We start from the raw sequence: 23,011 nt of genomic DNA, 5'->3' as shown, positions 1-23,011 counted from the left end.
CAGTCGTTCATGCTTTTCCTCACCTGAGGTCATGAAGTTGTTATATTCTTAAAGCTTTTACATTTGCTTATATATTTAGGTCATTAATCTATGTGGAATTCTTTTTGTACATGGTATGAGGTATGGGTGCAATGTCACTTTTTCCATATAGGTATGAAAGTATCTCAGAAATTTAAAAAAATTTTTTTAAATTTAAAAAATTTTGAGATGTAATTTACATACCACAAAATTAATAAAATTCACCCATTTCAAGTGTACAACTCAATGATTTTCACTAAGTTTTCTGAGATGTGCAACCATCTCAGAAAATTCAATTTTAGAACATTTCATCAGCCCAATAAGATACCCATGCCAATTTACATTTAATCCCTCAATGGATTCTTTTTAGATTTTCTTCTTGGGCTGTCTGCAGCAGCCAGTATTATTGGCCACCTCTTGAAACTTCGTACACCCCTTGTTTTCCCCCTACCTCTTTGGTCATTCTCAGAGTCCTTTGCAAGCTCTTTTTCCTCTGTCCATTCCTTAAAGACAGGTCTTTGCTCATCTGCTCCTTGGCCCTGCACTCTTCTCACCTAACCAGCCTTCCTGAATGCTCTCACCTGTGCCCCAGATTTTCTCTGTCACTGAGGATTCTCAAATCTCTCTCTCATTGAGACATCTCTCTGGAGATCTAACTGCCTGGTGGCCATTTTTTCTTCTTTTTTTCAGCACATGGGGGAAAGCATTTATTTCCTAAAGGGTGCCTGAAAATCTCTTTGTTTAAAGAATCATCTTCATTGAAGTATATTGGTACACACACAAAAAACTGCACATATTTAATATATATAATTTGATGATTTTGGACATATGCATATACCTGTGATTCCACTGCCACAGTCACAGTAATAAACATACCATCACTTCCAAGTTTCCTTGTGTCCATTTACCTCTTTTTTTGGTAAGAACATTTAACATGACATCTACTCTCAAGATTTTTAAGTGCGCAACACTGTATTGTTAACTGTGTACTCTGTGTTGTACAACAAGCACATCTAGAACATCCTCTTGTATAACTGCAACTTTATAATGCTCACTGAATAACAACTCCCCATTTCTCCCTCCTCCCATCCTCTGACAACCATTATTCTGTTTTCTGCTTTTGTAAGTTTGACTGTTTTAGATACCATATGTAAATGGAACCATGCAGTATTTGTCCTTCTTTGATCCACTGACTCGACTCATCATAGGGTCCTCCAGGTCAATCCATGTTGTTGCAAATGGTAGGATTTCCTTGCTTTTTTAAGCCTGAATAATATTCCATTGTATGTATATACCACTTTCTCTTTATCCACTCATCTATTGACAAACATTTGGGTTGTTTCCATATGTTGGTCATTGTGAATAGTGCTGCAGAGAACATGGGTATATAGGTATCTCTTAGGGATCTTGATTTCCATTCTTTTGGACAAGTACCCAGAATTAGGATTGCTGGATCATAACGATAGTTTTATTTTTAATTTCTTGAGGCTGTTTTCCATTATGCCTGCATTATTTTTCATTCCTGCCAACAGTGTACAAAGATTCTCATTTTTCCACATCTTTGCCAACACTTGTTTTCTTTTTGGGGGGTGGGGGGCAGGTAATGGCCATCCTAACAGGTGTGAAGTGAAGTGATAATTCATTGTGGCTTTCATTTGCATTTCTCAATGGTAAAGGATTGAGAGCTCTTCTTCTAAGATCAGGAGCAGAACAAGAATGCCCACTTTTGCCCCTACTCTTCCACACAGTACTGGAAGTTCTAGCCATGTCAATAGGCAAGAAAAAGAAATAAAAGGCATCCAGATTGGAAAGGAAGAAGTAAAATTAGCTATTTGCAGATGACATGGTCTTCCATGTAGAAACCCTAAAGGCCCTACGGAAAAATCTCTTGGAACTAATAAATAGATTCAGTAAAGTTGCAGGATATAAAATCAACATGCAGAAATCAGTTACAATTCTGTATTTTAACAGTGAGCTATCTGAAAAGGAAATTAACAAAACAGCCCCTTTACAAGAGCATCACAAAGAAAACATTACTTAGAAATGAACTTATTCCAGTAGGTGAAAAACTTGTATACTAAAACTACAATACATTTGATGAAAGAAAGAAATAAACACAAATAAAGGAAAGACATCCAGTGTTTATGGATTTTACTTAATGTTAAAATATTAAATGATATTCAGAACTTCTAATTTTGTACTCTGTCCTTTTCTTACCGATGTGCCCTGCCACTGTTGTCATGTATTTTTTCATGTTGTGTGGATCTGTTGCGTAGTATCTCCCGTTGATCCTCTGCACCATCTCCCCGCCACCTGAGCCACCCCAGCCTCACAGCCAGCTATCTCCTCGCTGCGCTTTGCTTCTTCATGTGTCTGCTGCTATTGGCCTTCTGGATTTATGCACAGATTCTAAAACTTAATGTGTTGATCAGAGCCTGGGGTTGACTGGAATTGTATTGACTCCATAATCAGTGTTAGGAGATACATTATCTTTATAGCATTTGGGACCTCCAATCCATGAACATACTATCTCTTCATTTTATTTAGGTTTTCTTTAATTTTCATCAATAAAACTTTCTGATTTTCTGTGTAAGTACATCTTTTGTCAGGTTTATTCCTGGGTAGTTTATACTTTTTGATATAAATTGATTTTCCAACTTTTTGGTTGCTTATTCATATAAATACAATCGATCTGCTTTTTAAAGCCTTTTTATTTTGAAATGCTTAGAAATGTAAAGTTGCAAAAATACTGTGTGAATCCTTTATCCCTCTTTTGTCAATGGTGACATCTTATGTAACTGTAGTGTGTTGTCAAATCAGAAAATTGACATTGGTATATTTTTGATTAGATTACAAACCTTATTTGAAATTCTTGAGATTTTGCATGACATTTTCTGTGTGTGTGTGTGTGTGTGTGTGTGTGTGTGTGTGTGTGTGTGTGTGTGTGTGCAGTTTGATCCCATATATAGATTTATGTCACAGTTAAGATAGAAAGCTAAAAAGGTATTCCCTCATGCTACCTCTCACTCTCATCTGTGCCCCTGGCAACCATTAAGCTGTTCTCCATGTCCATAGTATTGTCATTTTGAGAATGTTAAATAAATAGAACCCTACAGTATGTAACCTTTGAGACTGGCTCTTTCAGTAAACATAGTGACCGTAAATTATTGCATATTATCAGGAAATCAGTTCTTTTTATTGCTGAGGAGTATTTCATTGTATGGATCTATCAGAGTTTGTTTAACCATTCACCCATTGAAAGGCATTTTGGATTGCTTCCAGTTTTGGGGTATATAAATAAATCTGTTATAAAAACATTCTTACACAGATTTGTGTGAACACAAGCTTTCATTTCTCTGGGGTAAAAAAATGCCCAAGAGTACAATTGCTGGTTTGTATGGTAAGTGCATGTTAAGTTTTATGAGAAACTGCCAGACTGTTTTCAACTATGGCTATACTAATTTATGTTTCTATCAGTAATGTGTGATAGATCCAGTTTTTTTGCATCCTTGCCTACCTTTGATGCTATGACTAATTTTTATTTTGATCATTCTAATAGTATATAGTGATATGTCATTGTGGTTTTAATTTACATTTCCCTAATGATTAATGATTAATGATGTTGAACATCTTTTCATGTGCTTATTTCCCATCTGTGTATACTCTTCAAATGTCTGCTCATGTCTTCCACCCGTTTTGTAATTGGATTTTTTTTAGTGTCCCTTTGAGAGTTCTTTATATGTTATTAGGTACAAGTCCTTTGCCGGATGTGTATTTGCAAATATTTTCTCCCAGTCCTTAGCTTCTCTTTTCATCATTCTCTTATCAGAATTTTTCACAGAGCAAAAGTCTTTAATTTTTGAAGTACAATTTATCAATTTTTTCCTCTTATGGATCTTGCTTTTGGTGTCATTTCTAAAAATTCTTTATCTAGCCCCAGTAGTGAAGACTTCCTTCAAAAAGCTTTTTTTTGTCTCACGTTATATTTGAATCCATCTATTTTAAACTAATTTGTGTATAAAGTATGAGGTTTTGAGGTCATAGCTTTTTTTTCTTGTCTATGTACATCTAATTGCCCCACCATTACATGTTGAAAAGACTTATTGCTCCATTCAGTTGCTTTTATACCTGTGTAAAAAGTTAATTGGGCAAAAAAAAAAAATGAATTGGTCATACTTGTATGGATCTCTTTTTGGATTGTGTATTCTGTTCATTGTTCTATGTATCTGTCCCTCTGCCAACTTCACATCATTTTGTTTATTGTAGCTAGACAGAAAGTTTTAAAGTTACATAGAAGGATTTCCTCCCAGTTCATTCTTTCTTAAAATTGTTTCATCTATTCTAATTCCTTTGCCTTTCTATATAAATTTTAGAATAAGCTTGTCTGCATCTGTTGAAAGTCTTGCTGGTTTATTAGAATCCCTAAACCTATAGATAAGTTTGGGGGAGAATTGCCATCTTTTACTATGGTGAGTCTTCCAATTCATGAATGTGGTATATCTCTCCATTTATTTAGCTCTTCTGTGGCTTCTTTCATCAGTGTTTTGTAATTTTCAGCATTCCAGTCCTTTTTATGTCTTGTTAGGTTTATACTGAAGTATTTCATTAATGGGGGGCCAGTGATTAAAAATAGTATTGTTTGTTTAACTTTGGTTTCTGTCTGTTCCTTGCTAGTCTATAGAAATACAATTGATTTTTGAATGTTGATCTTTATATCCTGCAACCTTGATGAGCTATGTTTTTTTTTTATCTTCTGTACAGTGTTTTATTTTGGATAATAGAGGGTTAGGTCAGCCTAAAGAAAGCAGTTGAAGGATGGAACACCAGGTTGACTACTTTATGTAAGATCTGAGCTAGCACTATGTTTGTTTTTAAGATTCCTTTGAAGTCTTCTTTCTTGCCTTACTGTGCTTGCTAGGGCTTCCAGTATTATGTTAAGTAAGAGTGGTGAGACCAAACGCCATTCATTGTCTTGTCTGACCATAAAAGGAATTACTCAGTTTTTACCACCAACTATTGTGTTATCTGTAGGTAATTGATGCTTGAATATAAATTTTTCTACTTTAAAACCTTGCCAAACTCAGTTTATTAATTCTCATGTTTTATCTGTAAATTCTTTTGGAGTTTCTGTGTGTACAATCATATAATATGCAAATAATGACTATTTTGTTCCTTTTTATGTTTATACTGTATTTCTTTTTCTTCCTTTTTTGACTAACATCTCTATTACAGTGTCAAGTAGAAGGGATAAAAGTAGGTATGTTTGTGTATGTCCTGATCACAAGTAAAAATCTTGCAGTGGATCATTAGTAAGTATGATTTATCCTTACCATCCTCAGATAAAGGAAACTCATCTAATTCTTAATTTGTTAAGCTTTTTTTTTTTATGTCTTGAACTGGTGTTGAGTGTTATCAAAACTTCTTTCTGCACTTGAGATTATCACATGAATTCAACCTTGCATTCCTAGGATTAAACCCATTTTTTGTGTGTGTGTTTTGCTACGTTTGGTTTCCTAATAATTTGATTAGGAATTTTGTATCTATGTTTGTGAACAAGATTGGTCTGTAATATTTTTTCCTTTCTCTTTTTCTCATTGAATTTTGCTATCATGGTTATTTATGCTAGTTAGTAGCATAAAATTAATTGGAAAGGTTTCCTGTGTTTTCTAGACCTCAGACCTATTAATGTAACATTTGAATTATTTTCTCATCAATATTTTGGCAGAACTCACTAGTAAAGCCATCTACACTTGCTGTTTGTCTTGTGGAAAGATATACTGATTATTGATTTAGTTTCTTTAATAGTTATTTCTTTTTCTTGAGTCAACTTTGGTAAGGTACAGGTTTTTTCCATTTTATCTAAATTTTCAAATGTTATATCAGAACTTTGTAAGATTATCCTGTCATTTTTTTTACTTTGTTGAGTCTCTGCTTGTTTTGTTTTGGTTCATTGATTATTAGGAAATATTTGAAAATTTTTAAATTTTGAAGACTTTATTTTTTGTGATTCAAGTATAATTCAGAAATGTAAAAATTGTAAGTGTCTAACTTTATGACTTTACACAAGGTGAAAACAATTGTGTGACCAGCGTCCAGTTAAAGAAGTAGAACATTGCCTGTATCTAAAAAATCCCCTTTTACCTCCTTTTCAGTTACATCTCCCACCAAAGATATTAACTGTTGTAACTTTCAACCTTAGATGGGGTTCCTTTTTTATTTGTTTTTTGCTCAGTAATGCAGTCATATACTGTGTGTAGTATTTTACATTTGGCTTCCTTCACATAATTTTGTAGTGTTTCTCCATATTGTGTGAATCAGTAGTTTAATCACTGTCATAACTGTTGTACTCCATTATATGAATATACTACAATATACCTATTCATTATGTTGCTGATAGACATTTGTCTTTTCTGTGTTGAGTCCTATGAATGGAATTGCTGCAAACATTTTTATGTATGTCCTGTGGTACACACATGTATGTGTTCTGTTGAATAAATACCAAGGAGTGGATCCTGGGGCCTACTTTTTAATGTATGTTTTAAAATTTATATTTAGCTCAAGTGCTTTCTTTTGTTTAGTGTTTATGTGGTATATTTTCCCATCCTTTTACTTTTAATATTTCATATCCATATTTTTTTCAAATTTTTCTTTTGGTAAGCTCTCTATTATTGAAGTTTTAAAATCTGTCTTGGTTGTTTAACCTGATCATATATTATTAAATCCTCCCCCCACTAGTGCAGCTACTATCTGTTAACATAGGAAGATGTTAACAGAATCATTGACTGTATTCTCCATGCTGTACTACTGTCCCTGTGACCAGCCTACATTATGATTGAGAATTTTTGTGCCTCTTTATCCCCTTCAAATTCTCCACCCATCTACCCCAGCTCCTCCCCCATGGTAACCACCAGTCCCTTTTCAGGGCCTGTGAGTACTGCTGTTTTATTCCTTCTGTTTTGCTTTGTATTTATATTCCACAAATAAGTGAAATCATATGGTATTTGTCTTTCTCCACCTGGCTTATTTTACTGAGTATAATACACTCTAAATCCATCCATGTTGTTGCAAATGGCAGGATTTCTTTTTTGTTTAATGGCTGAATAATAATCCATTGTGTATATGTACCACGTCTATATCCATTAGTGGATACTTTGGTTGCTCCCATGTCTTGGGTGTTGTAAATAGTTCAGCGATAAGCATAGGGATGCATATATCTTTTTGAATCAGAGATTTTGTTTTCTTTGGGTAAATTCCTAAAAGTGGAATTACTGGGTGGAATGGTATTTTTTTTTTTTTTTTGAAGAACCTCCATACTGTTTTCCACAGTGACTGTACCAATTGACCTTCCCGCCAACAGTGTAGGAAGGTTCCCATTTCTCCACATCCTCCCCAAAACTTGTTATCTTGTCTTTTGGTAGCCATTCTGATCAATGTGAGGTGATTTCTCATTGTGCTTTTGATTACCATTTCCCTAATGATTAGTGATGTGGAACATCTTTTCATGTTCCTGTTGGCCATCTGTATTTTTTCTTTGTGAAGAAATGTCTGTTAGGTCCTCTGCCCATTTTTAAAATCAGGTTTATTTTGGTGTTGAGGTGCATGAGCTATTTATATGTTTTAGATCTTAACCCCTTAGCACATGAGTCGTTCACAAATATATTCTCCCATACGGTTTTTGTTCTGCCGATGGTGTCCTTTGCTGTACAGAAGCTTTTTAGTTTGATGTAGACCCACTTGTTCATTTTTTATTTTGTTTCCCTTGCCTGAGGAGATAGGTCCAGGAAAAAATTGCTTGTACTTATTTTCAAGAAATTTTTGCCTATGTTTTCTTGTAAGAGTTTTATGGTTTCATGTCTTACATTCAGGTGTTTGATCTATTTAGTTTACATTTGTGTATGGAGTTAGGCAGTAATCCAGTTTCATTCTCTTGTATGTAGCTGTCCAGTGCTCCCAGCACCAATTATTGAAGAGGCTGTCTTTTCCTCATTGTATATTCATGGCTCCTTTATTGTCTATTGATGGACAATATATGCGTGGATTTATATCTGGGCTCTTTATGCTGTTCCATTGATCTGTGGGTCTGTTCTTGTGCCAGTACCATATTGTTTTGATTTCTGTGGCTTTGTAGTATAGCTTGAAGTCAGGGAGCATAATCCCCCCGGCTTTGTTCTTCTTTCTCAGGATTGCTCTGGTTATTCGGGGTCTTTTGTGGTTTCATATGAATTTTAGAACTATTTGTTCTAGGTCATTGAATAATGTTTTTGGAATTTTGATAAGGATTACATAGAATCTGTAAATTGTTTTGGGCAAGATGGTCATTCTGACTATTAATTCTTCCTGTCCATGTGCATAGGATAGATTTCCATTTACTTGTGTCTTCTTTAATTTCTCTCATGAGTGTCTTGCAGTTTTCAGAGTACAGGTCATTTCACCTCCTTGGTTAGGTTTATTCCTAGGTATTTTATTCTTTTTGATACAGTTTTAAATGGAATTGTTTCCCTATTTCTCTTTCTGCTAGTTTGTTGTTAGTATATAGGAGCAAAACAGATTTCTGTGTATTTTTGTATCCCACAACTTTCCTGAATCCAGTTATTAGTTCTAATAGTTTTTTGGTGGAGTTCTTTAGGGTTTTCTATATATAATATCATGTCATCTGCAAATAGTGGCAATTTAACTACTTCCTTCCAATTTGGATGCCTTTTATATCTTTGTGTTGTCTGATTGCCATGACTAGGACTTCCAGAACTATGTTGAATAAAAGTGGTGAGCATGGACATCCTTATCTTGTTCCTGATCTTAGAGGAAAAGCTTTCAGCTTTTCGCCATTAAGTATAATAGCTGTGGGCTTGTCATATATGGCCTTTATTATGTTGAGGTGTGTACCCTCTGTGTCCATTTTCTTGAGAGTTTTTATCATGAATGGAGATTGAATTTTGTGAAATGTTTTTTTGGCATCGGTTGAGATGACCACGTGGTTTTTGTCCTTTTTGTTGATGTGGTATATGATATTGCTTGATTTACAAATATTGTACCATCCTTGCATCCCTGGAATAAATCCCATTTGGTCATGATGAGTGATTCTTTTGATGTATTTTTGAATTTGGTTTTGTTGCGGATTTTTGCATCTGTGTTCATCAGGGATATTGGTCTGTAATTTTCTTTTTTTTTTTTTTGTAGTGTCTTTGCCTGATTTTGAGGTGGCCTCATACAATGAGTTTGTAAATATTGCCTCCTCTTCTACTTTTTGGGATACTTTAAGAAGGATGGGTATTAGCTCCTCTTTAAATGTTTGGTAGAATTCAGCTGTGAAGCCATCTGGACCTGGCTTTTAGTTTTTTGGGAGTTTTGTCATTACCAATTCAGTTTCATTGCTGGTGATTGGTTTGTTCAGATTTTCTGTTTCTTCTTGGGTCAATCTCGGGAGGTTTGTATTTTTCTAGGAATTTGTCCATTTCTTCTAGGTTGTCCACTTTATTGGCATATGATTTTTCATAGTGCTCTCTAATAATTCTTTTTATTTCTGTGGTATCCATTGTGACTATTCCTTCTTCATTTCTGATTGTGTTTATTTTTGTACTGTCTCTCTTTTTCTTGGTAAAGACTCTAGCTAGGGTTTTATCTATTTTGTTTATTTTCTCAAAGAACCAGCTCTTAGTTTGATTAATTTTTTTTTGTTTTATTCTTTGTATTATTTATTTCTGCTCTAATCTTTATTAGGTCCCTCCTTCTACTAACTTTGGGTTTCATTTGTTCTTTTTCTAGTTTAATTATGAGTTTAGACTGTCTATTTGGGGTTTATCTTGAGGTATGCCTGTATTGCCATGTACTTTCCTCTTAGAATGGCCTTTTCATTAGCCCACAAATTTTTTTGTATTTTTGTTTTCATTTATCTCCATGTATTGCTTGATTTCTGTTTTAATTTGGTCATTGATCCATTGATTATTTAGAAGCATATTGTTTAACCTCCATGTGTTTGTGGGCTTTTTTGTTTTCTTTGTGTCATTTACTTGTAGTTTCGTACCGTTGTGGTCTGAGAAGTTGCTTGATACAATTTCAATCTTTTTAAATTTGTTGAGTTTCTTTTTGTGGCCTTGTATGTGATTTATTGTGGAGAATGTACCATGTACACTTGAGAAGAATGTGTATCCTGCTTCTTTTGGGTGTTTGTAGATATCTGTAAAGTCCATCTGATCTAATGTATTGTTGAGTGCCTTTGTTTCCTTATTTATTATTTTCTGTCTGTTGGTGTGAGTCTTGTGTTAAAGTCTCCGGCAGTGAATCCTGTATTCTCTCATATTTTGGCCTGAATAATTTTTGGTGCTTTTAAAAATAATATGCTTATTTTGGATATTTTTTGTATTATTATTTAGTTTCTGTAGTTGGAGGGTTAGTGCAAATAACCTTGCTTGCGACTATTTGAAATGAAAGTAAAAACAAAATATAAAAAAAATTGAGGTATGTTTAATAAAGTGATTTTCATTAATTAAGTAAGTAATTACTATAAATTATAAAGTTAAAAGTTATTTGGGTGGCAGGTTACTTTTCATGTTCATTATGAATAAATGTTATTTATACTTATTTTTCAGTTGTATCTAATAATTTTCTTGTTCTAGGGGTAAAAATATTTTCGTCATGGCTCATTCAAAGACAAGGACCAATGATGGAAAAATTACTTACCCTCCTGGTGTCAAGGAAATCTCAGATAAAATATCTAAAGAGGAGATGGTGAGACGGTTAAAGGTGAGTAAAAATGGGTTATGTTTTTTTGGATATCTGTTTTGGAGTTTGTGTGTGGGAGGGTCACCTGTCGAAATCACATAGGATTATATCTTGTAAGGCAACTTAAAAAAGCAAGTCCCATTAGAAAGTGGCAGGAAAAGTATGAGAATGGAGTAGGTAAAGAACTGTAGGGTTTTCTTAGCTGTTGTCAGTGGGAGAGCACCCAGAAGAAGGAATCTTAGGTTTATAGGGCCTCCTGTACTTGGGGATAAAGAACAAATCCACAGTGCTCATCATTTTTGTCTGTAGAATGTTGTCTCCTTTCTCCTGTTGCTCATTTATTATTAAAACAACGATTTTAATCCGAGAAAGGAAGTTTTAAGTATTTGTACTGAGTACTTAGACTGTGTTTTACTTTCTTGTAAATTATTTTGAGAGTAGGTTAAAGAGCTTTTACTTTTAGCTTCTCTGCTTATGACATGCGGCAGTCAATCAAGATTGCTGGTGAGCTTCCATAGATAAGGCAGTCATTGTGTGGCTAGAGTCTCCTTATAGGTGTGTTTGAATAATATTTCCCCTTTCCCTTCAGGGCAGTGATGGTCCCTGTAATAATTAAAATGGCTGATGGAACAGAGTGGCCAAGGAGATTGTTAGGTTGATTTTACCAGCTAGTTAATTCAGACATTCTTTACATGTGAGCATTTTTTCCCTTCTAGATTGTATATACCTAGACATCTATGTTGCTTGATATGTTATTATTTACCTGTATTTCAAGACCAGAAAACTTCCCTTAATTAATCATTGAAGACCCAGGAGCCTTAAAGCAAAGTACTATTTTGTAGCTATTGCTGCATCATGGTTTATTTTATTAGAGAAAAAGGATCCTAATACTATTATAAATTTCACATAAAGTCTTAGTATTGTCCTCTTATGCATAAAGTATTAGAAAATCAGCTATCAGATGTTTATTATTAGAGGGAAAAGACATCTTTGAGCAGATTGATTCACCAATGTGTGGATATTTTATCTAGTTGAGATTTTGCATATATATTATTAAAAATAGTCAAGCTACAAACCCTTTCTGAGATGACATTTTCCATTTTCTGTGCATTTGCATTCTCTTGACCTGTTGAAGTTTTAGAGAAATATATTTATTTCCTCAGGTTTTTTTGTATTTCAGTAGTAATAGTTAAACATCCCTAGTGTTTGCTAAGAAACTAAAGTTAAACACAGACCACTTATAACGTGATTAGCACTTAGTGTCTTCTAGAACTGTTATTTTCTCAGACATCTTCAATTTAGAGGACTCATATATGAGTTATTAGTGAGTTTTATAACATCATTTGAGTTAAAGAGAGTTGCGAGGAGTTCCCATTATCTAGTGTCTGAGTAAACTTTGTTGTTAGTCTTGGTGAAATGATTTTCACAGTGCTAATAACATTTAGTGTTTGTAGTATGCTTTCATTATTTTGTGGGCATTTATGTTGAGCAGTAATCTGGTTAATGTACCTTTTTTTTTTTCATTTACTTTCCTAATTTATACTTCCCATTATTTTTATCAACTTTCTTAGAGAAACAAAAAGGATTTAATGTGTGATAGTAATTTTTGATATATGTAAGTACAGGTGTGTATTTTATAAATTATAATTTGTTGATCTGTGAGGTGTCATTGTTTATGTATTTCTAAAGTTCTTACAACATTTTATTCAAAATATACTTAATCTGTCAGTCTTTCGCAAAGAGCTTCTAGAGAAAATAACAGTTCCTTGTATGTAGCTTTCTTTATCTTCATTTCTTTTCATAAATACACCTAGCCATCAAAGCATATGTCTTGAAAGTAATAAAATTAAAAAGTTTGGAGAGTAATCCTAGACATTGTACCCTTTAAAGGTAGTGCCAGACTGGAAGGATTAGTGTCCTGTTGGTTCTGGCATCTGGAAAAATAGAAATGAGGGTCTGCTCCTCATAGTTACTCTTCAATATTCATTAAGACATTGGAGAATTTATTACTCAAAGTCTAGTTCTGCAGCAGAGTGGAAATCCTTGCCTTATCTCAAGGATCAAGCCATAGGCCTTCATTCTTGTTGGCCGGCCCTACTTGTTGATTACTTAGTATTTGCAGCACCACCTAGTGGATGCCAGATGCTCACCTTTCCATTAGAGTTGTATTTAAATGTTGTCAAGTTAGGCAATTTTGTTTGGTCTCATTCAGGTAGGAATAGTACAGGCTGAGGGTTCATTGTGACTACTAATACTCAAGTGAGAGTAAGTTCTTTCCAGAATTCAAACTATACTATTCTTCACCATTCTTGTTTCCATTCCACTTCTTTTATGTTTTTGAAAAAGGAAACGTTTCCTGTAGCTTCCTTCTGCATGCTCAGTACATGCCATTGAATCCTACTAATGAATCATCAATATCATACTCTCTTTTACTATGACGCAGGAAGTACTCCACTGGTTGGTATGGTATGGTAGATCCTTCATGGTAGTTTCCTAACATCTATGGATGCGTCCTCACCATCTTTTCTTAAATACATAATTTTTTTAGCTGAATACACAAGCCAATATACCTGGAGTGGTTTATGGCTCACATGGCCACAATTTTTCAATCAATTGTCATTCTAGGTTTTTCTTTATAGTATCCTTTTTCTCCTAATAAAAGATTAGAAATATTATAAAAGGGAATGCTAATTTTAAGAAGGACATGCTTCTTCTAGCCCGGTTGTAAAAGTGACCAGAAACACTCTGTAAGTCTAGTTTTAAGCTTTAAAAATTGGTTAACAGGCATGAAGGGTAAATGAAATGTATTTTAGTCTTTTAAAGAAAAGTTATTTGCCCTTTGCTATTAGAGTGATCTTTTTCTTTCATTTAGACACTATCAGGGGAAAATCTATTTATTGGAAGTTAACCTTTGTAATTAATCTGGCTTTTATTTCAAATGACTGTTTTTACATGGAGGATTTCATTATTTGATTATTTCGTTTTTGTATAGATGGTTGTGAAAACTTTCATGGATATGGACCAGGACTCTGAAGAAGAAAAGGAGCTTTATTTAAACCTAGCTTTACATCTTGCTTCAGATTTTTTCCTCAAGCATCCTGATAAAGATGTTCGCTTACTGGTAGCCTGCTGCCTTGCTGATATTTTCAGGATTTATGCTCCTGAAGCTCCTTACACATCCCCTGATAAACTAAAGGCAAGTACTGATTTGAACAGCTGCCAAAATTGACTGGCATTTTCATTTATCTTTCTAACTAAAATGGGAATTATTTAGATTATTTCTTTGCATTTCTTTGACATTGGCTGCAGCAATCTTTACTACTTCTGTTTTCTTTAGAACTTACTGCCGTGCCTCTTTACTACTAACTTTTGTAAAACAATTTCTCATCTACAGGATAAGAAGTAGATAAGTACAGTATAGATCCTGTACTTTCTATATTATGTCATCATTAGCTTTGATTCATTATCACTTGGGGTCACGTCCTTTCCCCTTTTGAAAATCAGTATTGAAGACCATGTTTGTTATTTAAAAGATAGTATGTAGTATAAACCTGATTGTAATCTATAAATCTTATTTCATTTAATGCAAGTGTAGTGTGAATTGTTTTGAAGAAAATACAGTGAGCAAAATTTTAATGGAAAGATAGAAAAGATACCTAGTACTTGGTCACAGTAGTTGTAAGTAAAACCAAATGAATGGAAAATCTTTCAAAAGATGAGAAAAAGAAGGGAAGTAGCATGATTAATCCAGCTTGTGGAGAAAGCATTAAATTATTAGAACTATGTAAAAAGAATTTAATAAGACAGAAAATTAGAAAACTAACATTAAGATAACTGGAAACTGTGGGGTAGAGAATTAGTCCATAGGAAGATCATTAATACTCCGTATGGAAAAGATGGCAGGTGTTTAGGTTTATTTCATTTTAATAAATACTGATGTTAATTATGCATCAGGAACTGTTTTACAGTGATGAAAAACAACCCCAACGTGGTTCTTACCATGAAGTTGCTTCTGATAATCGGAGTGAACTTGCTCTTTTGATCAAGTTGGCCAAAATTCCAATATGGAATATCCAGATTGTTTTGGGCATGCTTGTTTTTTGTTTTGATGGGTTAAAAGAGTCTCTGAGGGGGAATTTAGGGGCAATATTTGTCATTTAAAAGTGGAATTGAATTTTAAGATTTGAGAATCATCGGAGACTTAAAGTAGGTAACATAGCTGATTGTGTGTACCCAGGTGTATATCTTGATATCTAATTGTGAACCTCTAATTTGGGCTACTTAATTGGTTTAAATACTGATTGTATTTGGTTGACTGTGGGCTGTGGCTGTTCCTCACTAATTGTTGGCATTCCCATAAAGAGGGAAGTCTAAACTTAAAGAGTGCTGCTACACGATTTCTTCTACCTCTCTCGTGGATTTTTCGCTTTGCGTAATCAGTGATGTATTCAAGACTTTGGGGTAACTGAAAGTCCTCCCAAAACAATAGCCACAGATCTTTTCCATTTGTAACAGGACAGTTTATGAGAAGAATATTGAAAAACTGAGATTAGAGTCTTTTTGGATTATTCCATAGCTGAAAAGTTTTGTCTTTATTTTTTCTGCCCAGTTTTCTTGGCCTTACTTTAAATGCCTTTTTTTTTCTTTTATTGGGGGTAGTGCTTAAAAATTATTCATTTTGAGAATGCTTTCTGAATGTGGTGGAATAGTGTCCATTCTATTTTGATTAGCATCAAGTTTGTATTTTTCTTTGTCTGTATTAAGTAATAGAAAACTGTGTAGTAGTAATAATAGAAAAGGTGATCCTAACCTTTCCAATTGTTATTTTGTTGTCATCAGAAAACTCTTGTTATAGCTTCATATTCAGGTCAATGATTGCTGAGATTATAAATGAGTGGCTGTTGTCTTTCCATCTCTAGACAGACACTTAGTTCTCTTTCAGTCAAACGAGGAAGAATTCATTCATGGAGGACATACTTCATATAATACTACTATCAAAGTAACCATTTTTGAAGGATGTGCTTTTGATAGTATTTATCTTAAAAAGCTACTCAGTCATCTGAATATTTCTTCCCTTTTAAAAATAGTGGTTGTTTTTTATTTTACTTGTATGGGAAACATTTTTTTTGATTGATTAGCACGCTTCCTATGCAGAAGTAGCTTTTGCAGTTTTAACCTTTCTCAAACTTCTCAAAATCATCATCTTAAAAATTCGACTCAAAGTCACATTGAACGTCTCTCTATCCAGGTACAAAGGGGGGATTAGTAAAAAGTCAAAAGCAAGAGACTGGGATACATTGAGAAATGGTGGGGAACCAACAGGTCATAATGATTAGGTAGGGAGCGTGACAGGTTAGCTTGCAGTAATGGAAGGGTCTTGTTAACTTTTCTAAGCTTTTGTGATCCATTGTCTTTTCACTTGGTAATTTTATTGTGAAATTTTAAGTTTCCTAACCTGTGTGCTTGCTGTGTAATTACCGTATATGGTGCTGCTCCCACAAACCTGATCAGCTCTCAGTCATTGCAACCTTTTTTGTTCTAATAGCATAAATTTTAGTTCACTCAGCTTTCAGATCTACCTTTTTAACTTGCTGTAAAACGAAGCTTTTCTTTCTCTACTTCAAGTTCATAGTAAATTGTTTACTGTTTTCCTATGAATGGCAATAAGGCATTTTGTGTTTTTATATGATAAAGCACTTTAAAAAAGTTCTAGCCACATTCAATTTTTGTTTTGGTTCTTTACTATTCATCATAATAGATACTACATGTGAGTGCTGAATTAGCTTTAGGAGTTTAGTGGGTATTTTCATTTAGCAGTTGTAATCTAAACAATACTTTGTCTTTTTTTTTTTTTTTAAGGATATATTTATGTTTATAACAAGGCAGTTGAAGGGGCTGGAGGATACAAAGAGCCCACAATTCAATAGGTATTTTTATTTACTTGAGGTAAGCAATATATTGTATCTTGAAGTGACATTTTAAATTGGTTTCTCTATTTATTTTTACTGATTAAGTGTTTATGTTTCACCTTTTTTACTTCTTATTTTTAGAACATTGCTTGGGTCAAGTCATATAACATATGCTTTGAATTGGAAGATAGCAATGAAATTTTTACGCAATTATACAGAACATTATTTTCAGTTATAAAGTAAGTTTCTTTTAATAGGAATATAACTTTTTAAATACAAAGAGTTTTTAACTTACAGATGAATCTGCTAAACCATTTGTTACGATGAATATAGGAAGGTTGTGAGTTGTAACTTAATTCAACGTTATTTTATTGATTTTAGAAATGAATAAAATTTAAATTTAAATGAAATTATCAAATTAATTTAAATTAATTAAATTTTAATTAAATAGAATTCATTTTAAAATGCACAGAATTTAACTTTGTAATGTAAGGAATAATACAGGAATGGCATAAACCAATATGTAGCCAATGTAAAATCAATTTTCAGATTATATTTTTATTTAAGCTACATATTACTTACTTCTTAACTCGGTAAATAATTGAGGTTTTTATATATTCTTTAAAATTACCTTCTAGAATTAACTACAGAAAAACAATTTGATTTCTGAATTTAAGGTAAAACTGAAACTTACATTTGAATTACTCCTGATTGTGAGACTGGCTAAAATTAGAGAAAAGTGATCCAGAAATAAAATTTAAAAATGTATTTTGGATATTACTCTAAGATGTGAGAGAGAGATACAAGCTTTAAGTGAATATATAGAATTTGATTTAATTAATATTTAGTATCTTTTTTAATAAAGTATAATGACTGTTCGTTCTGTGTTTTGATTAAATTCTGTACATTTCAGTTACTCCTTACATAAAATAATCTATTTTGAATTTCAGCAATGGCCACAATCAGAAAGTTCATATGCACATGGTAGACCTCATGAGTTCTATTATTTGTGAAGGTGATACTGTATCTCAGGAGCTTTTAGATACAGTTTTAGTAAACCTGGTACCTGCCCATAAGGTAAGTAGCAATATATGTAACTGGAATAATGTCTAATTGTGTTTAATGTTTAGTAACACATAATACACTTATTAGTCACTAATTAAATAGGTTTGCATGATAAAATACTGTAATAACTCAGTTTTTTATAGGTTATGTTTCAAGAAGTGAGATAGTAGCTACTGAGATGACATGTAATTTGGTATGTTGGGACATGTTGCACCCAATTAGGCCACTAAGTAAAAGGACTGTGTTAGTGGTAATGTAGATGGAGAAGAAGGGTGAAATTTAAAAAGGAAATCTCATCTTAATTGTAGACAGAGGATATGTTGATAACAGTGTTTCTTCCTTGGGTGATGTTAATTAACGTGTGTGTGTGTGTGCCTATATATGTAAGATGTACTGTGGAAATGACTAACCCTCCAGTAAGCAGTTGGAAATACGGTTTTGTAATTTACAAGAGGTCTAGGTTAAAGAGAAGGGCACAAGAATCACCAGTATAAAAGTCTGTGCCAATCTAACACCTTTCTACCAAGATACAATTTAAGTTTATTGTTACAAAGCAGTCACATAAATAATGCTGCAGCAAAAATGAACTCATAATCCAAACTCTTAAAATAGTCCCTTAATGCTAAAACACTACAAATAGCAAGATTAAACCTAAAAATTCAGATAGCATATTCATTAGCTAAAAATAAATACTCTTAAAAAGATTAAATATAACATGCTGAAGGGATTAAAGATGTAAGTTAAAAAAACATGATAGGTAGACATATGAAAAGAAGAAGGTTAAGGAAAAAAGTAGAAATGCGAAACAATCATTGAAATTAAAATCTTTCCTGGATTATAAAAGGTACTTAAGAGAACTGAAAGATAGTTCTGAAGAAATAATACAGACACAGTGAGATAAAGAAAACATAAAAGATACGTGACATGGAAAGGTAGAATGAAAAGGTCTGATAGGTTTAATAACAATTTCAGTATACCAGGTAGAGAGTGCAGAAGAGGTGATATCCAATAGAAATTTCCTTAAGATGTTCCAAAATTTATGAAAATCATGAATTTATGGGTTAGGTAACAATAGTGTCATGAGTAGAATAAATAAAAGCAAATCCAAGTCTAGGCACATCCTAAAGAAATTGTAGAACTCTAAAACAGAAATAATCTGTAAAGCACCCAGAGGGAAAAGGCATAGTCCTTACTAAGGAATAAAGAGTGTGCTGATTACTGACTTCTCAGTAACAAGGATAGATGCCAGAAGATAATGGGACTCTGTTTCCATAGTGCTAAGATAAAATAATTGTGTGTGTATGTGTGTGTGTGTGTAATTGCAGTCCAGTTTGAGTGAAATTAAGACATTAATACTTACTTGTCAGTACATCCTTCCTGAGAGACTAGGCCAGTGCTTTAACATGATGGAAATTGAATTTAAAGGTGAGATATGAGAAATGTCTGAACAACCACAAAATGCTCTAAATAAAAAACACATAAAATAAAAACAGTAGCAGTAAGAATTATAATGATAAAAGTGTATTAACAAAATAGTCCTAAACAACTGGATACTATTAACATATAAGATTGAATGTCTTAATGGAGTTAATGAGGGATCTGATTCTGGAGATAATCAGGGGTATAGAGCTATTGATAAACTTAACTTTATGCAAAGTACTTATGTTAAAATTTTAAGGATCACAGTGGAAGGAAGAAATACAATAAATGTAAAGGGCCAAAATTTACTACTTAAAACAAATGGTCAGATTGGATTGAAAATAATCTAGCTGGTCATTGTTAATAATAAATAACAAAAACATTTTCACAAAAAGGTTAAAAGTTAAAAGGCTGGAAAAAAGGCTTGCCAGGCACACAATAACTGAAAGAAAACTGAAGTAGCTTTTATTAATATTAGATGTTATAGCCCTTACCAAGGGATTCATAGATTCATACAGTGATAAAAGGTTTAGTTCTTAGGAGTGTATCTAAGCTTGTATGTATATAAGCTCAAAATATATAAAGCATCAACTGAAAGAATTATAAGGAGAAAAACAAACTCAAAATTTGGTAGGCCATTTTAACACATTTCCCAGGGACTGTAAATCAGTAGACCAGTAGTTTGTCAAATATTGAGGATTTAAAACACAAGAGTAACAAGCTTAGAGCAGTCATGAATGCTGTGAATGAGATATGAAGAGAATATATGGAATATGGAAATTGTGTGTGTATCCATGTAATTTGACAAACTTATTCGGAAATTCACATTGAAGAGCATATGTCTAGTAGCCAAACAGTTTTGAAGAAGAATAAAGTGGGGACTTACCCTACCTTGTGTTGAGGGATTGTTTCCATATCCCTTTGATTATAATCAGGCAGTAAAAGACAAAGAGACGTAGGTAGTAATGGAGAGTAGTTGTGATGCATGGTTACATAGAAATTAGAGAGCATGGGTATTGTAGGTCATTGGAGGGGATAATGGACTATTTAATGAATGGTTTTAGAACACTTGAATGTCCATACAGAAAATAATACTAGATTCTTATTTCACACCATACATAAAAATAAATTGCAGGTAGAATAAAGATCTAAATCAAAAAACCAAATCTTTAAAATTTTACTTGAAAATATAAAACATCCTAGCCTCAACTTGGAAAATAATTCCTTAAGAAAGATACAGTGAGCACAAGCCAAACAGGAAAAGACTGATGAATCTGTTCACATTAAAACTAGAACTTCTCTGTGCTCTGAGACACCAGAAGCATTGTGAAAAGACAGATGCAGACTGAGATATGTTATATGTATAATTGTCAGAGGTTTAGTGTATAGAATTTATAGAGAAGCTACAACTAAGAACAAGACAAAACAGTCCATTTGAAAAAAAGGTAAAGATAGCATTTACCTAAAATTATTTCTTTTAGCACAAGCAGGCGTGCACAAGACATAATTTAATGTCTGAGTAGTAGAGTGAGTGCATAAGCTGTAGCGTGTTATACAGTGAAATACTAAATAGCAGTTAGATATGAATGAAATAATGCAATAGAAGCATGAATACAGGTAAATCTAAAAATATTCTGACTGGGAAGTTGAGGATATATACAATATTCCTGTATTCTGTAATATGTTTAAACTGGAATAGTGGTTCCATTTTAGATCACTGGTCTTGATTCCTTCTATCATCATCAGAATCTCTTAGAAAACACATTTTCTTAAAATAATTTTTCTTGTACCTTTTTTCTTTTCCCACTTTACTATTTGTTATGTTGCCTGTTGTATCCTTGGGCTTACCTGTGCCCTGAGAGGTGCTTGAGTATATCTGCCTTCCCATAGCTGCCCCACACTCTTTAACTTCTCCACCTGTGGGTCCCTTATTCTTATCCACAGTAAAAAGAACCCAGTTCATCTTCTAATGATGTTTTGGTTCTTCTGGACCTGGAGTGAAACAGATGGCATTTGTACTCACTGGAACTGATCTGAGTTTCGGACTAGATTTAGAATGACTTAAGTATCTTCTATTTAATAACTATTTATTGACCTTTGTGTTTAACCATTTGCTGTGAATGAGATATGAAGAGAATATAATCTTTTTTGCTGGGAAAGAATATTATGATCTAGTAGCCCACTTAATCTTAAGAGAAGAAAAGTTCTTGCTTTCTCTCTTTTATTTTATGTGAGTCTTGGGCAGTTTTCTCATGGACTTACTAGAGTAGCCTTTCCCCCCAAGCCCCCCCATCTTAATCTTTTATTTATTTATTTTCTTTTGGTATCATTAATCTACAATTACCTGAGGAACATTACGTTTACTAGACTCCCCCCATCACCAAGTCCCCCCCACATACCCCATTACAGTCACTGTCCATCAGCGTAGTAAGATGCTGTAGGATCACTACTTGTCTTCTCTGTGTTGTAAAGCCCTCCCCGTGCCCCCCCCATTATGTCTGCTAATAGTAATGCCCCCACTTTTTTCCCCCTTATCTCTCCCTTCCCACCCATTCTCCCCAGTCCCTTTCCCTTTGGTAACTTAGTCCATTCTTGGGTTCTGTGAGTCTACTGCTGTTTTGTTCCTTCAGTTTTTTTCTTTGTTCTTATACTCCACAAATGAGTGAAATCATTTGGTACTTGTCTTTCTCCACCTGGCTTATTTCACCGAGCCAGTACCCTCTAGCTGCATCCATGTTGTTGCAAATGGTAGGATTTGTTTTCTTCTTATGGCTGAGTAATATTCCATTGTGTATATGTACCACATCTTCTTTATCCATTCATCTACTGATGGACACTTAGGTTGCTTCCATTTCGTGGCTATTGTAAACAGTGCAGCGATAAACATAGGAGTGCATCTGTCTTTTTCAAACTGGACTGCTGCATTCTTAGGGTAAATTCCTAGGAGTGGAAATCCTGGGTCAAATGGTATTTCTATTTTGAGTTTTTTGAGGAACTTCCATGCTGCTTTCCACAATGGTTGAACTAGTTTACATTCCCACCAGCAGTGTAGGAGGGTTCCCCTTTCTCCACAACCTCACCAACATTTGTTGTTGTCTGTCTTTTGGATGGTGACAATTCTTACTGGTGTGAGGTGATATTTCATTGTGGTTTTAATTTGCATTTCTCTGATGATTAGCAATGTGGAGCATCTTTTCATGTGCCTGTTGGCCATCTGAATTTCTTCTTTGGAGAAGTGTCTGTTCAGATCCTGTGCCCAATTTTTAATTGGATTATTTGCTTTTTGTTTTTTGAGGTGCGTGAGCTCTTTATATATTTTGGATGTCAACCCTTTATCGGATCTGTCATTTATGAATATATTCTCCCATACTGTAGGGTACCTTTTTGTTCTGTTGGTGGTGTCCTTTGCTCTACAGAAGTGTTTCAGCTTGATATAGTCCCACTTGTTCATTTTTGCTTTTGTTTCCCTTGCCCGGGGAGATATGTTCATGAAAAAGTTGCTCATGTTTATATCCAAGAGATTTTTGCCTATGGTTTTTTCTAAGAGTTTTATGGTTTCATGACTTAAATTCAGGTCTTTGATTCATTTTGAATTTACTTTTGTGTATGGGGTTAGACAGTGATCTAGTTTCATTCTCTTGTAAGTAGCTGTCCAGTTTTGCCAACACCAGCTGTTGAAACTGCTGTCATTTCCCCATGGTATGTCCATGGCTCCTTTATCGTATATTACTTGACCATATATGTTTGGGTTAATATCTGGAGTCTCAGTTCTGTTCTGTGGTCTGTGGGTCTGTTCTTGTGCCAGTACCAAATTGTCTTGATAACTGTGGCTTTGTAGTAGAGCTTGAAGTTGGGAAGTGAGATCCCCCTGCTGTATTGTT

The 23,011-nt window shown here is 33.8% G+C and overlaps 1 protein-coding gene across 7 annotated transcripts in view; it reads left to right on the top strand.

Annotated features, from left to right (window-relative positions):
- The window catches only part of PDS5B (PDS5 cohesin associated factor B), a 175,205-nt gene that overhangs the window by 52,364 nt on the left and 99,830 nt on the right, over positions 1-23,011 (top strand). For all 7 annotated transcript variants that reach the window (XM_036905006.2, XM_036905005.2, XM_036905008.2 and 4 more), the window contains exons 2-6: positions 10,632-10,758; positions 13,730-13,933; positions 16,597-16,683; positions 16,788-16,885; positions 17,597-17,723. In XM_036905006.2, the coding sequence (XP_036760901.1) occupies positions 10,651-10,758; positions 13,730-13,933; positions 16,597-16,683; positions 16,788-16,885; positions 17,597-17,723 (624 nt within the window). In that variant the 5' untranslated portion in view covers positions 10,632-10,650. The remainder of the gene's footprint in view (positions 1-10,631; positions 10,759-13,729; positions 13,934-16,596; positions 16,684-16,787; positions 16,886-17,596; positions 17,724-23,011) is intronic.

Source organism: Manis pentadactyla, chromosome 2, assembly GCF_030020395.1.
Source record: "Manis pentadactyla isolate mManPen7 chromosome 2, mManPen7.hap1, whole genome shotgun sequence".
NCBI classification, from domain to species: Eukaryota; Metazoa; Chordata; class Mammalia; order Pholidota; family Manidae; genus Manis; species Manis pentadactyla.
The sequence above is the reverse complement of the archived record's forward strand: the minus strand, read 5'-3'. Positions and strand labels throughout refer to the sequence as shown.